At 44.7% G+C, this 16162-nt stretch overlaps 1 protein-coding gene across 4 annotated transcripts in view; it reads left to right on the top strand.

Moving 5' to 3' along the window:
* The window catches only part of daam2 (dishevelled associated activator of morphogenesis 2), a 146575-nt gene that overhangs the window by 61083 nt on the left and 69330 nt on the right, over positions 1–16162 (top strand). For all 4 annotated transcript variants that reach the window (XM_088626070.1, XM_088626073.1, XM_088626071.1 and 1 more), the window contains exon 3: positions 12326–12415. In XM_088626070.1, the coding sequence (XP_088482196.1) occupies positions 12326–12415 (90 nt within the window). The remainder of the gene's footprint in view (positions 1–12325; positions 12416–16162) is intronic.

Here is a 16162-nt window from a genome sequence, read left to right as displayed (position 1 = left end):
GACGACAGCTTCACTTCCTGTGCTGCCGATGCCACCAGGAGTCGAACAAGCTCAGGCTGGTCTGGGCCAGTCTGTTGTTCTAACCTGTCGCAGTGTTCTGCGGCTTCTCCATGCCTCCCAGTGTGGAAATTACAGGATCTCTCCTCGCAACTAGAATCCCTGACCTGGAATCTGCCATTGTTACGCTTAAGACAGCTTTCTTTTCCCATTCCCCGAACAACTACTTAATCAGTCCATGTTTCTGGCACCTCATCTTGCAGATGTTAACCCCTGTATGGGTCAGCTACTTGGTTTGTAAAGTAACATGATGTTGATTAAGGGGGACTGGATAAAGGAGCAGGGAGAGATGTGTCTGGCGGAAGCCCCGAATTTTTCCTTTAGATAATAGGAAGCAGAAGATTGTCATCCCAATCTGCTTGTGCTTCTTTAGCCTGTGCCCAGATGTGAATGGAGCAGCGTGGGTCTTGCATGAAGCTGTTGGATCTAATCCCTGTTTGGTAAAAAGGGTTCTGTTGTTGACATGCATGGAGGCCAACCTGGCTGTTCTGTAGAACTGCCTGTGCTGTCCAGGGCTTCTTGGGGATACAAACGTTTGCTAGGATTGACCTCCCCAGAACACTGGCTCATTAGTCTATTCCTAATCTTCCCAGAAAAGACAAGCCACTGCCTACACCTGTCTGTTTTTAAACAGAACCACACAGAGGCCACGTGATACACCTCGGGGCACAGGGGCTGGCTTGGTTGTGTTCTCTCCTTTTCTTTTGAAGGACGCAACATTTCCCTGGACTATTTTAGTCTCTCTCCCTGTGGAGATGCAGTGCAGATGTGAGTAATGGCAAAAAATCAAAGGCAGATTAGTGTCCTATTTTCCCCACCCAACCAAATCCTCCTTTCACCTTTTAAACATAAATGGTGGATGCTGTCAGAGGCTGCCCAGGAAAGTGACATGCTCAGTTCCACTGGGTCTTCTGACCTTGTCCTCGCAAACAAGTATCAAATTGTTCCCCTTTCCCTAGTCTAGGAGAACTGATGTACATGAGAGGCTTATTACAAAACACAGTCGTGTATCATGTTTTGCAGCTCCAAGCCAATAGACGTTCTCTGCCTGATAGCTCTGGCACTCAGATGTCCTTAGACACTCAGTATAGTGCCCTCTACATGTCCTTAGAAGTCCCACTGGTCCTTTGTAGGAAAAAGACATGAGCCAGTGCTGTAACATGAGTTGTAACTTTTCACATCAGCTCAAGATGGTTATGGCTGATCTCCACCAGCCGCGCTTTTGACTCGTTTCTTCACACACAGCCTGTGTGCTGCTGCAGTTGTGCGCCCACTGTAGGCAGTGCTGCAGTCTGCACCGGCAGCATGTGCAGCGCAGCAGCAGGGCAGTAAAGCAGGAGGCTCCACATCCTGTTCCTCAGGTCTGTTTTTCTGTAAATTACATGGAGCATAAAAATCCCATTATTGAACTATGTAATACAAAGTCAGTGTTTATTTTCCTTTATCCCATCCCAATAGGGTGTCCCAAAGGCCCACTTGCCTCCTGGACATTATGGGATGCTTGCAGGGATGCAGTCATTGTGTTTGACCGGTTGGTGAGGTCAGGGGCGAGGAGACACATGAGGTATCAAGCAGGATTATGTCCCTGATCCTGCTTGCTTGCAGTGAAATGTTTATTCCACAGATGGACAACATGAAACATGCTGTTGAGGTGGAGAAGAAGATAGAGCTCTAGTGCTCCCCTCAGTCCTTCAGACAGCAACACCACAAAAAAGATCTGGTCTGGATGACTTTCTTATGTCACCGGTGGATGGCAAGAATAAAGTATGGCTAGGTAGCTAGGACAGTAATAGAATTAAAAGAAGAATTGTCATTTCATTCAATACAGGTATAGTCTGCGTGCAGTAAATGAATGGCGTCTGATTACACAATGCTGTCAGTTTCTGTATTCTAGCATTTACACTAAAGAACAAAATGGCGAAGAGGCTGAGGATCTCCTGTTGTTAAGCAGTAGGGCAGTGGAACAGGTTGCACTTCAGAGACACAATCAGTGTGGATCACCAGCTGCATAAAAAACACTACACAAGCAGAACACACTCGTGTCTGAAGGCCTGTAGATTTGGGTTTCAGCATAGTGCTCATTAGTCACATCTTGCAAAGCAGCACTTTAGCACAGAGTATTCTTAAAACTGACAACGGGAGGCACATCTTTAGAGTGTGGAACATGCTACCTAGCCATTTGAAGCCTTTACCTGATACGCTGTCTTCTTTCATGAACCAACTGGATGAGATCCTTGGATCATTTTGCTCCTAACTACCCCATGGGTTAGATGAGACGGATGGTCACCTCTCATCTGTCACCTTTTTCATGCCCTTATGTTCTTTTACGCCTCAGCTCATACCAGCCACTCTTGTACTGCCGAAGGAGAATGTAGACGTGCTTTCTGACAGGAGAGTTACAGTCGAGAGCTGGAGCAGTGCCTGTCTCTTTTAATCACTGCAGGCACGCAGGATGCGGAGAGTTCCCCAGCTGAATAATCCCAACCCCGCACCTGGTGGGTCCCAGCTAGCTGTGCTGGTGTGTGGAAGGTAGCTCTCCCTGCCCCTTCTGGGATTCTGGGATTCTGGGATTCTCTACACTGTCTAGATTTCAGAGGGATGTGGTGTCACTTCACTTACTCAGAGCTCAGAGCCTGTTACACTTGGCATCTTAGGAAATCCAAGTCACAGTGAGCTAGCACAATGATCCAGACCCCAGACATGCCACATACTGTATAGGCTTAACCACCTGACCCACATTGTATTGAGCTGCATTTGTCACACTGCACAGCCGACCTTCCACTTATTGTAAGAGCACAGACAGCCCAGACAAGATGGCAACTTTGTCTGGACCACGTTTCCCAGAAACCTCTGGGGGAATAAGCTGCTGCTGTCCGTCACCTGGTCAGTTGATGGAAGACAGTTGGTCAGGCAACAATGACAAAAGCTGGAAGTGGAAGCTTTCTGTGTCAGGCAGATGGAGGATGTCTGCTGTCTATAGGACAGGAGGCAGCACCTCTGTATGCCCAGGGCTGGCACTAGGGAAAGCAGGAAAAAGAAGAGCTTTCATGAAGATGGAGTCAGCTGTACAGAACTGTATGAGCTGCTTCTCAGCCATTACACTACACTGAGAAAGTCAAGCATCAATTAAAAGAAAACTGTTTTTTTTATCTGAAGGCCCGATCTTATTTGGGGGTGTTTTAATGGAAACAGATTACTCAAAAAGTAAAATGAAGTGAAACATGCCACACATATGGGAATACTTACCAGGATCACGGCAGCCACATGGTTGAGACAACAAAACGGCTTGGAGTTTATTTATGGTAAATATCTCAGCTCAACTGGAGTCTGACAAATATATCAAGGCAAGCAGCCCACTTGAAAACACTGGCTCTGTCAGTCCCCAGCTTGTTAAGGCAGGAGAGGGATTGTCTTTTTCAAATTTTAACTTCCTCATGCATAATTTATAGGCACTTTGAGGGTTGCTCCGCTGCAGTGCAGAAAAATCTGATCAAAGCCACCCCTCGCCTGCGCTGCCTACTGCACAGAGTTTCCACATCAATGACAGAGCCGGAGATCCTTTCCAGAAGTACAGTATGAGTGACATTTCAGGGACATTGCTACAAACGTCAACCGATGTTGTGGAAGCGGACCACCCTGGGACCCTCCGTGAAGAGAACCCTGGGACAGAGAGCAGGATACCCAGATGGTCTCCTCATGTCCACGGTTCCAGTATTCTTACATAGCCTTTGTGTTCATGTTCATCGTCAGTGACTCACATGTTTTCCAAAGAGTCACTAAAAACAAAGATACTACCCAGAGAAAACACAAAAGGCGATATCTTTAAACTAATCAAAACTATCTTTTAAATAATCAAAGAGAAGTGGAGTCATATAACATATTCATTTCTAGCAGAATATTAAATTAAAATTGAAATCTTCAATGAAAATACAGTATATACAATATGTCTTTTGGACAACCGATGTTACAAAATGTTATTGTGATTTTCTCAACATAGTTATTGCTTTTCAGCGTACATTAGAGCAGGCTTTTCTACTATTACTGAAAAATTAAGCCCTGCACTGTGTGTAAAGTTATTAATTCTATGATCTCCATTGTTCATGAGGCACATTTTTGTAGAAAAGTGCTGGTCAATAAGGCAGTGCGGACCTGTTCCTATGCCTTCTGCCGACTGTGATTATATAGTGGGATCAAGACAGAAACCAGATAAGTTCAAAGATAAAGAAGCATTCATAGCAGAAGCAGTTACATCACTGTATGACTGTGCAAGGACATGTAATGTGATGCAGTTTTTTAAAAAGGATAGGCTGTTAATCACTCTCTGCTTCTCATTCTTCTAATTTCTTATTCATGGAAATTGAAGCGGATTTACTGTACTGCACACAAAGTGTGTGCACATTTTGGGAGACCATTGTGGCGAAGTAGAATATTTCGCGTTAAGATTCCAAGTCAAAAGGGTTGCCTGAGGACATCAGAGTGACACAGAGACATTGTTGCAATATGGGCTTTTAGGGAAAAAGATATATTGGAAATCTCTGTAATGTACCCTGCACATGTGGTCGCCATGTGTCTGCAATGCTCAGTAACCCAGTCCCGTGCCAAGCCTGGACTGGCACGGCTGTCGTAAACCAAGACCGGGGTTAGGGAAATGAAGGGTGAGGAGAGGGGAGAGTTTCCAAAACATAAAAGCAAGTCTTAAATACAACGCTGCTCAGAAAGGGGCCAGCTCTGGCAACATTTTAACTTCTCTGCTGCACGTTTCCCGTGGTGAATTTGCATGCCATTTTCACAGATGATTCCATGATCATAGTATTGCTTGTATTGTACCATGTTTTTGTGTACCAGTTTCAAATAGTTGGTACCATGCTTTACTGCACTATCTATGCTTTACCGTACTCTTACTGTGGCTTCACTGTACTTTACTATACCTTACAATGTGACACACTTTGCCATTGACTTCCAAATAACTGGCATATTTGCCCCAGTCACAGCCTTCTGCCTTTCTGAATGTAAGACGGGTTCAAGCCAGAGGAGGCTTTTCAATCTGAAGCTTGTTTGCTTGTTAAATGTGTTATGGCCTGGTGTGGCATATGTGTTGGCATTGCATCGCTTGGTCTCTCGCAGCTTGGAACACCGTGGCTTAGTATGGCGTGGTATTGTTTGGCGTAGTTTTGTCTGCCACAGGATGGCATGGCATGGATTGGAATGAGTAGCATGGCATGATGTGGCACATGTAGGCATCAAATAGCGTGGTTAGGCTTGGTGTGGTATGGCTTTTATATGGCATTCAGTGCCGACAGGGGTGGTTGTGGAACAATTACGTCTGTGGTGCATATTTCACAGAAGAAAACACAAAATTTGCTTGGTTTCATCCTGTTGAGACTCCATTGGATCTAAATGGTGATTGTGGTGTGCATTGGTAATGACTGTTCAACTTTCCAAGAGGAAGTGTTTACGGCCTCTGAGATCTGCTGACCAGTCCAACAAGGCCTATGAAATGGCACTATCTCATCTAGCTGTTTCTGTCAGCTTTAACAATGTGGCTAGGTAACTTGTTCCACACTTCCACCACCATTTGTATAAAGAAGTACCTCTTGCTCTTGGTTTTAAATGCTCTTCCACTTAGTTTCCCTTGAACCCCTCTGCATTTGTTTCACTTTGCTAGTACTCCCATGGACAGTGTTTAAGAGAGGCCTTCCAAACATTGATCCCTGTTTTTGTCGCTATGCTCCACTTGACTTTTCTCTGTGTCTGATGTAGCCTGTTAGTTACCAATTGATTTTTTGGGGGTCTAGTTTCCTTTCTGCTCTTCAACTTTAAACCAGGCTTGCTGCCTTACTTTAACCAAGTGGGTATAAGAAGAGATGGGCTGATTGGTTTCCTCTTGCCTGTAATATTTCTGGTGGTTTAAAAGGGAATAGTACCTGATTTACCCCTCTGTGAGGCTGGATGACGCAGCTCAACTGGTCCTCTGTAGAAGCACCAAAGACCAGGACAGGTTTGGTCTTAATGTACAAGTTCTGACCAGTGAGGGAGGCCTCCCCTCCCTCACACTGGCCCTTCCGGAGAGAGGAGCTGCCTGCTCCTCTCCTGCCTGGCTCCGGTCCCCGGGCTGGGCTGTGGGCCCCCGAGGACCGGCTGCGCTCTCTCTGGCCTGTCGCCGAGGCTGCAGGGGATGTGTTTTTCCCTCCCCAGCACCTGAGAGCGAGGAAGTCAGTTCAGCTGAATCCTGGCCTGTCCCAAGCCAAGATCAGCAAAGCGCCGTAACGAGCGTTAGACCTGACGACATCCTGACACGTCGTTAGGGAAGTGCTGATTTAGCACGAGGAGAGATCTCTGACCTTTTCATTTGTGTCCCCGCTCAAATCATTCCCTGGGCAATGACTATGGAAACAATCTGAACTAGGCGGTCTGGGGCAGGTGTGAGTATTTCTTTAAACAAGAGGCAGAAGCAGCTTGCTTCCTGCAGAGGCTTGAGATAGATTGATATCCACAGGCAGTCAGATTGCTGTCTGACTATAATTCAAAGAGGAATTGGTTTGTTTTTTGGTTCTTAATGCTGCGAAAGGAAAGAGGACAAACGGTTAGAAACACAGCAAGTCTGACAAACACTCATGTTTCATGGAATGTAATTGCAGTTCCACGCAGGGCTCCTGATTCTTGAATTCAGTCTCTTACCAGTTTAAAGTTGCAGTTCTACTGAGCCCTTTCAAGTCCGATTCTATTGTTGTGGTGAGATGCCGCACAATGTGAAAGGATTCTTTTCTGCTTGCTCCCTGGTGAGACACGCAGCTGTCTGGTCTGGTCGCTAATGGCCGCTACTGCTTCCTCTGGGTCCCCGGGGGCTTCATATGACTTCCTGCCATTGCTTCGAGTGTTGCTGTGTCCTTTCCTGTCCCTCCCAGAAAGGACAAGGCCGGAAGGGCTTGAGAGCAATCGCCTTCCTGTCCTCCAGTGCTCTGTCGACGGGGCACACACGTCCACTTTCTCACGCACAGCAGTCCTGAACAACAACTACAGGTGCTTCGTGATGCAAACAACTCCCCGCTTTGAAACTGGCAAAAATGTAGCTGCTTGCGGTAGGCACACCCAGCTGCGTGTCCTTCTCTGATGTCTCTCCCCTTTTCCTGTCTCTCTCCTTCCTTCAGCTTTATCCTCCTGCTGTCACTTTTCCTTCTCTGGCCCGGACGCACTGTACTGCAGAGTGTGGCATCTCCCATTCCTGTCTCCTTCTCTGCTCCTTCATGCGGAAGAACCTGGAGACATTACAAGTGCAAGGAGGCCATTAGGACTGTCTTTCCCGTTTGGTAGTTAGTAGTTAATTGATCCAAGGATCTTATCCATCCAGTTTTTGAAAAAAGCCAGTGTTTTAGCTTCAACAACCTGGCTGGGTAGCTTCCCATCAAGCTATGTGTAGAGAAGTGCCTCCTGTCCTGATTGGAGGATCTTCTAGATGTTTCTAGTGAAAAGCCAGTATCGGCTTCCTAAGCATGGCTGAGTTTCAGTGCTGTTTTGCCTGAGCTTGTAGAAGTCAACTCTTGTAGACTCTTGTAGAAGCCTTTCTCCTCTTTTTTGCTGTTTCCATTTTTAGCTTACTTCATTTTCTGTCTTCTGTCTTCATTTTCAGCTCTCTGCCTCCCCCCTGCCTTCTGTCAGTGCTCTGGGCTTCTTCCACTGTGGCCTGCCTTACACAGACATGTTTTTCTGTGAAGTGCTGCACTGTTAGCAGCCTCTTCTGTACCTCTCCCTCTCCCTTGTAGTACTTGTTACACACCACTCCGCTAGATGAGCTTAGCTAGAGGATGCTCATGGAAGAGACTTGGAATTAACACCATCTAGACATCTATTGAAGCAATTAAAAAGTTTTGTATATATATATACAGTAGAAGTGCAGAATTCAAATCAAGGGATGTTACACTGGAATCAGTCCACAAAAATACTGTACATTCTGATTTTTAAGGGACTGTCCTATCCTGACAGACTGAAGGAACTGAACCTGTTTTGTCTTGAAGAAAGAAGATTATGAGGAGACTTGTCACCAGTATTCAAAAGCCTTAGGGGAATTTAGATAGTCAACCAAACAGACTTTCCAAACAGGACACCAGTAGACACTTTGCAGAAGTGCATTTAGAATTAAGTACAGGGGACAGTTTTTTACACAAAGGGTAGTGGGAGTCTGGAACAAGCTACCCAGCCGTATAGTTGAAGTCTATACTTCAAGAAACTCCCTTTATGAAATGGGCAGACTAATAAGCTGCGATCAATATAGATATGAAATGGGCTGAATGGCCTCTTATCATTTGTATCCTTCCTTTTATTCCACTACCTCCTCCCTCTTGTCTGAGTTACAAGCTGTGACATATACAGTAGGCATGAAGCCCAGGTTAAGCTCTGCTAGCAATGATGATCATGAAGTCAATTTCAACAGTGGCTTTTAAATAGAATATCAGATTCCTCAGCTTTTAATACTCCTGTTGCTTTCTACTTCCAATCAATCCATTTTGTTTTCAAAATGATTTTGTTCTTTCTATAATCCTCTGGGCCTTTTCAGTGCAGGATTCTGAGCCACTGGAATGAGTCTGATCAGTTTATTTATTGAAACTAATGTGTGTGGGTGTCATTGTACCCCAGAGTGATTTGGAGTCTGGGAAACTGAAAGAGTGGCACTCACTTTAATTTATTACTAGGTTGCTTGGGTATGCTTTTCAGCGTACATACACAGATACGAGTGATCTGGATTTTATAAATGGCCCCCACTTAACAGGCAGGGTTCTCTTGTTGTGACATGATTAACTGATCACATCTAGGGTTTCAAGCTGAAACAGCTCCGTACCATCTCCCCCTCAGTAAACTTTGATTTTTTTCAGATTTGTCTTTCCTGGGGACATAAGAGCAGTTTTTACTCCATGGGTCCATTTAGCCTTTTTGGTAGTCAGTAGCTGATTGATCCATTGATCTCAGACTGCTGTTTCTTGAAGAAAGCCAAGGTATTTGCTTCAATCACCTGACTGGGTAGCTTTTTCCACACTCCCACAACTCTTTGTGTAAAGAAATGCCTCCTCTTCTCTGTATTAAATGTACTTCCACATATTTTCTACTTGTACCCTCTGGTTTGAGTTTCTGTTTATACTGATCACGTCCTCTGGGCTGACTTTATCAAAGTCTTTGAGAATTTTGATTTCTTGTATCAGGTTGCCTCGTGGGCTTCTCGGTTGTGTGCCACATAAACATATACAGCTTCCCCAGTCTGCTGGGCTTGCTCTGTTCTGCAATACGTCCACAGAGAGGGAGCCTGTCGATCTGTGACATTGCCGATCAGAGTGGCTCCTACCAATGGTTAGTTGTGGCCTCCAGTGCATGTGTTAATCAACCGAAGGTTAATCTGAAAGAGGGTTTTATTCCCGAGCTCTCAGTGTCAAATCCACACCACCCATTTTCAGTGTTATTCTTCTTATTATTTCATTATTTTTTCATTTTAGTGCACATACAGTACTGTAGGAGAAAAAGGCAGTCATTCGAAAAAGAATATTTTCCTTCCCATGCTGCAGGTGTATCAATATTTGTGTAAGTTTCCAAAAAATTCCATGAAATTACAGCGCTGATATTCTGCTGATAGGCCACTTTTTTTTTTCCCCGAGCAGAGCCTTAACAAGTGCCTCCCTCCTTACGCAAGTCCCCCTGGTGCAGCTGGGGTGCGTTTCCGAGAGCTGCTCCAGGTTCGGTTCACCCTCAAAGGCTTTTCATGGGCACGGCTTGCAGCCGAGCCTTCTGCGCTGTTCAAGTTCAGGTTCATCTGGGTCCAAATGCAACCAGATACAGATCGGGAGAAGGAGAACACAGCTGCACAAAATCTGATCTCCAATCCTGGGCAAAGATTAAGATCGCCACGAACCTATTTTTTAATCAGTGCTGTTGTTCTAATGGAAACTATGTGCACGTTGCCTGCACTGCGTGTCGGTACTTTATTCTGATAAAAGCTGGGTCCCTTAGCAAAGGCCCTGTAAAGGGCATCCCAAGGCAACATAGAGTAGGAGAAGCAGAACTTCGAGGAAGGCTCAAATCTGTGAGGTGCTAGCATACCAGGAATGCTCTTTAAGCAGAGATCAGTTTCCGATATGTCACATCTTCGGTTTTCTTCTTTTCTTGTTTTTTCTCAGCAGTCAATGTCAGTGCGTATCGAAAGTCGTGTTTTCCTCTCCGGTCTGTATTTGGCACAACCAGCTGCTCCAGCCCGGGATTGCTCTGCACTCAGTTAGAGTTTAGCAGCTCTGTTCTCTGGTTACTCTGCAGATCGTATCAGCTGGAAGCACAGAAAGTTTCTTCGTTAGATTCCCATAGTTTTCTGAAACCTAAGCTTAACCCCATGTTGTAAAATCAGTTCATAGGAGATCTTGAGGAGTACCTGTCTGACTGTCAGTCTCTTCCCCAGTGGAAAGACACTGTATACTGACATATGTAAGGCTTCAAACAAGAGGCCATTCAGCCCGTCTGGCTTGTGTGATAGTTTAATAAGAGAAAATAAAATTGCATCCTGTTGTTTCTTGAAAATGTGGGCCTCGGCCACCTGGCAGGGATCCCAGGCTCTTCACCAGGTGAATGAAGGGGGAACTTCAGGGAGGACAGACTGTACGAGCCCAGAGTGGAGCGACTCCAGAAGCCATTGCTGGTTGCAATGTTGTGATGAAGGCCTGTCTCATGCCTTTGTTGCTTGACCTCCAGTATGGCTTCACACCAATACATACCCAGCATTATTTACTCACCCGTCCCAGGCTCATCCTCATCGGCATCCTGGAAAGGACATTATTATTAGAATATTCATCCTCATTCTTGTTATTGTTCTTATTCCTTCTTGGCAGTTGGCTGTTGTCTTTTGTTTGTGTGCATTTGGGTTCCTTGTTTATTGTGTATTATCTGTTGCTGTGGATCCACAGCTATTCCCATGGCTGTGTATGTTGTCTCCTATCCAGTGCGCCATTTAATTTACAGCCCTGACTTGCCTGTGGTTCAAATGGATTCTTACCTGTTTTTAACCTGGCAGTCAGGCTGTAGCAGTCAATCATAGTACTTCTGCTTGTAAGTGTCCATTAACCCTTGATAACCCTTAACGTAGGAAGGATGGATAGGTTTAATGTCATGCAAACCAGGTAACATTGCTTAATTACATGATAACACTGCTTTGTCAATGGCCACGGGAATCCTGTGCTACAGTGGTTCCGGACCCTGGTCCCAGGGAACGGAATGCAGGACACGGTCCGGTATTAACTGACGGCTGTAGTTGATCAGCTTGTAATTGATCATTTAAACTTTTGGTTTCCATGTTTCTGCACAGAATAATGGCTTTCCAAAAGAGCTGGCACAGAGGGTACCTGGGTGCATGCTTCTTGCAGTGTGTGGTAGAATTCTGCAGTACATTTGACATTCCAGTGACAAATTAACAATGCACATATTTTATGCACATGAAGAAAAACTCTTCCAACACCCCTTTAAACATAATTCTTTATTTCTTTTGTGGAGTCCTCATCTCATGTTTCGATGTAATTAAATGTTTTTTCCCCCCACTGCAAAAACGAAGTTCTGGAAAGGACTGACAGAGAGACGAGACCAGGGTGACAGTATTAAGACTGCCATCAGCTGAAACACCTTACTCAAGGGTACAACTGCAGTGTATGACCTGGGGTTTGAATCCACAACCTTCCAGTTATAGGTCCTGAGCCCCTGACCACACTGCTTCACACAGTGCTTGAATGACAGTCAAGCATACAGAACTGTTGTCTTTACATGCTGTGATGTATAATACATTATCCATCCATTTTCTAACTACTTCATCCAATTCAGGGTCACAGGGCAGCCAGAGCCCCTCCCGGCAAGCAGTGAGCGCAAGGCAGGATACACCCTGGAAGGGACGGGAAAGATGCAGACACACACACTCACACCAGGACCAATTTTATTTTCCCAGAAGGCAGTTGAACTACCAGCATGTCTCTTGACTGTCAGAGGAATCGAGCACCCAGGGGAAAGCCACATGAACACAGGGAGAACATACAAACTCTACACAGCTAGCACCTCAGGTCTGAAATTAAACTCAGGGCTCCAGTGCTGCGAGACAATAACGCTAACAACTGTGCCTCCATGACTCCCATAATACATCACAGTCAATAATATCCATATGCCGAATATTTGTGGATAATTCCTGGTTATTTTCTCATTTAACATGCAGTAACCACAGGGAATTAACTAAATCCTTACTCTCCCATCTCTTTTGTTCCAGGATGAGCTGGACCTCACAGATAAGAACAGAGAGGCCATGTTTGCTCTGCCAGCCGAGAAAAAATGGCAGATCTACTGCAGCAAAAAGAAGGTGAGTGACCGCTGTCCAGGGCTACTTCTGCCACCTGGGTAGAAGTCCTGCAGGACCTCCACAACCTGGGAAATTGTAAATGCGATTCCCAAGCCTTGGAAAGTCATGGGCAATGACAGAAACACCGGGCATGCACGCAAAGCGATGGAGAACTGTTCTGTACGGTAGGACTGACGTTTCCGCTGGGGTGCACAAGTAGTAGCAGCTGTTAATGTTCGTACACAACGGCTTGGAAGATGTTGGCTGAAGGTGGAAGCGCAGAGAGGATTAGTTGGTTGAGAGAGGTGATGACAAGGCTATGATGGAAAAACAGATAAGGTGTCTTAGAAAAGTCCGGAAAAATCAAAATAAATTAAGCTTGAGTCAGCCTGGAACCACGTTTAGTTGGGCAGATTTGCGTCCAGATCCATCTGGTAGAAGGTATACAGTCAAAAAAAGTGCGTGACCCCCCCACCCCCCACCCCATGTAATTGTGGGAGTTATCTTTTTATTTCGTTATTGGTTGTTTCTTAAATAGCCAAAAAAGCTTATATTTACCAACTCACTGTTTTTTGAGGCATAGTGTTATAATAAGTGAACCCTTAGCATACTTTACATATTTAGCACAATTAAGGGGTAATTTGAATTAGGTGATTAAATGATTGAGTAACAGGTAAACAAGGGTGTGTTTGGGCAGCCCTATCCTAGATAATAATCAGAAATTGTGAGTGGTCTTCATAATGCAGGTTAGTGGAAAAACGTCATGCCACAATCAAAGCAGATTAAACTGGAACTCAGAAAAAGAGCAGTTGATGCTCATCCATCTGGATAGAGTTATAAAACAATTTCTAAATTTGAGGCTCTGCATCCACTCTCAGACAGATAGTCTACAAATGGAAAATATTCACGGCCCCGGTGACTCTACCCAGACTTGTTCCTGCCAAGATTTCCCCAAACCCGCAAACCCGGAAATCAAAAAGAATCCCAGAGTAATATCTAAGGATCTGCAGGCCTCTCTTTCGGCAGCTAATGTCAGTGTTCATGCCTTAACCCTCAGGAATAGACTGAATGGGAATGGTTTTCATGAGAGGACTGTCAGGAAGAAAGCATTGCTCTCTAAGAACATTGTCACACGTCTCATGTTCACCAAAGAGCACCAGGACGATCCACAGGCCTACTGGAAGAGTGTTCTCTGGACAGATGAGTCAAAACTTGACCTTTTTGATGAAAGCGTGAAACAGTTTGTGTGACAAAAACCAAACTCTGCCTTTCTACAGAAGAAGTTCATCCTGACTGTCAAGCAGGGTGGTGGAGTATCATGGTTTAGGGCTGCTTTGCTGCCTCAGGATCTTGGCAGTTTGCCATCTTTGACAGAACTATGAATTTGGAGTTCTGTCGGCACATTCTGGAGGAGACTGTCATTCCTTCCATTCATCAGTTGAAACTGAGCCGAAAGTAGAAAGTGCAATGCAGCCATTCGGAGTCAGTGATCCTAAACATACCAGCAGCACTACTAAAGAAGGACTCTTGCCTTTGGATTGGACAAGTCAAAGTCCAGACCTAAGCCCGATTGAAATATTATAGCAGGACCTGAAGCAAGTTCTTCATGCAAGGGAGCACTCAATTGTTGTCCAACTGGAAGCAGTTCTGTAGGGCAAAAGGGACACAATCGCTTAGTACTAATACAAGAGACTGATAGACACTTAGAGGAAACCTCTAGTTCAGATCATTGATGTACAAGGAGATGCCACAAGTTACTGAATCTAAGGGTTCACGTACTTATTCACTTTGTGTTTGCAGCAAATCACAAGACACTTTCAACACAGAACATCACTTCAACCGGTTCAGAAAATCTCATCCACCTCGCCCGATTCACAGATCATCAGATGCCCGAAGTAGCTGAAGTTGAGATGAAGTGATTTAGCTTTGTCACGTCTCTGTACTGCTTGTGGTTATTGACCTGAACAAACAGCCATCGCATCTGGGTCTGTTTTACCAAGCTTTCAGTCACCCTAAGAGCACAGGAAATCCAGAAAATCATCCATCCATCAGTCTTGTCCAGTTCCAAAAACCTATTTATTCTTGTACTTCTAAGCATTAATGGATGATAATTACCCTCAAACTGATTAACGTCAAAGTGTGGTTCCTAGTTCATTACATCCCCTCCATTCTCTTCATTCATTTCCGGATTCCACCCTTGACTCCCTGTGCCTGGCCTCTGGGTGGAGCATGACGAATTGTCTGTGGTCAGCTTCCTCCAGTACCTTAGCCATAGATTTTAGATAATGGATTTAGATGATTTGTAAACTTTCAGAAACAAACTTTAATGAATGCATATGGCCTTACCAAACCAGGGTTCTTGGCAGGGACTGCATGACTGAGCTGGAAGCAGAGCCATTCATTATTTTCCACTGCAGCGGTCTGGCCTGCTTGATGTTATTGATAGTGACAGTTTTTTTTGTTTCGGAGTAAACATATAGCATAACAACAGGACGTCACTGAGAAACAAAGGCAATTAGAGGTAGAGTTTTGGAGAAGCTACCAGACGTCCTGCGAACTAGCATTTCATTTTCTCTAAGGCGGTGCATGACCGTGCCAGATTCACAGAATTCATCCAGCGCTGGGACTGAGCAGAACCTCACCGAGGATCCATGTGCTGTAATTAGTCTTTCGGTACCCAAGAAATATTGCATGTTAAGAAAGCAAAACAATATATTCCTAAAATAAATCTGTTCCAGTAAACTCAAAACATATGCAAACCTTACAAACAAGTGGAACATGCCTGGCTGACCTTTTTGAATGGTACTGTATATCCTGAATTAAATATAAATTTAGTGTTTATTGTATAGCATCCCTGTTAGACATATGGTTAGCTGAAGCTTGTCCGCTGTTCTGAGCAATATTAGTTGTGTTTGGTATGGAAGCTGGCACTGAAATTGTTATTACACAGAGCTGGGGCGGCGATCTTCTACCTGTCTTCAGACTGAAGTGAAAACCAAACTCAATGCAAACTCATTCGGCAAAACACTTGCACCTAAGAATCGTAAATTCAAGCATGCAAGAAATGTGCACAATGGGAAAATATGCACAGTGGACATGATTCCACACCTTGCACATCACTTGCTTCCTTAAAACTAATGGCACACATCGTCCTTCATCATGGCTGACGGATCAGAAGTTGTTGACATACACTAGGCTGTGCTGCAGGGCAAAGAATCTCATTTTTTGCTGGTAGCCTGGAATTCTGCCTTTTCCATTGTTCTTGGAATTGATCTGTAGTAAATTTCTTCAGGGCGTGTAAGTTTCAGACAATGTGAACATTTGATTTACAAATGCTAGAGAGCGAGGCTCTGTTAAACAGATAACTGTCTGGCTGGTTGGTTTCCAACCATGGACAGTGGTTCCCCAGGATGGAAAGAGAAGAGAAGATTTTGGGGGGTCCTTTATGGACTTGTGTGAGACTGAGAATGAGTGTGAGGAGGGCTGAACCCCTGTAAGCCTGTAATTCAACCCTGTTTATCCACTTAAACCTGACAAGTCTATTGGAGGCGTAACTCTTTCTGCTTTAAATTTCCACCTAATGCCTGGGGCTCCAAACCCAGTTCTCATGGGCCAAAATCCAACCGGTTTTCAAAATCTATATGTCATCTATGGCCCAGTCAGATACATGCAGAATGACAGAATCTGTCCAAGTTTATTAGACTCAAATGGGACTATTCATGCAAAGGCTTTAAACTGTTGATGAAATAAAAAGATCTAGAAGACATG

This window comes from Lepisosteus platostomus, chromosome 3, assembly GCF_059453375.1.
Source record: "Lepisosteus platostomus isolate fLepPlt1 chromosome 3, fLepPlt1.hap1, whole genome shotgun sequence".
NCBI lineage: Eukaryota > Metazoa > Chordata > Actinopteri > Semionotiformes > Lepisosteidae > Lepisosteus > Lepisosteus platostomus.
The sequence above is the reverse complement of the archived record's forward strand: the minus strand, read 5'-3'. Positions and strand labels throughout refer to the sequence as shown.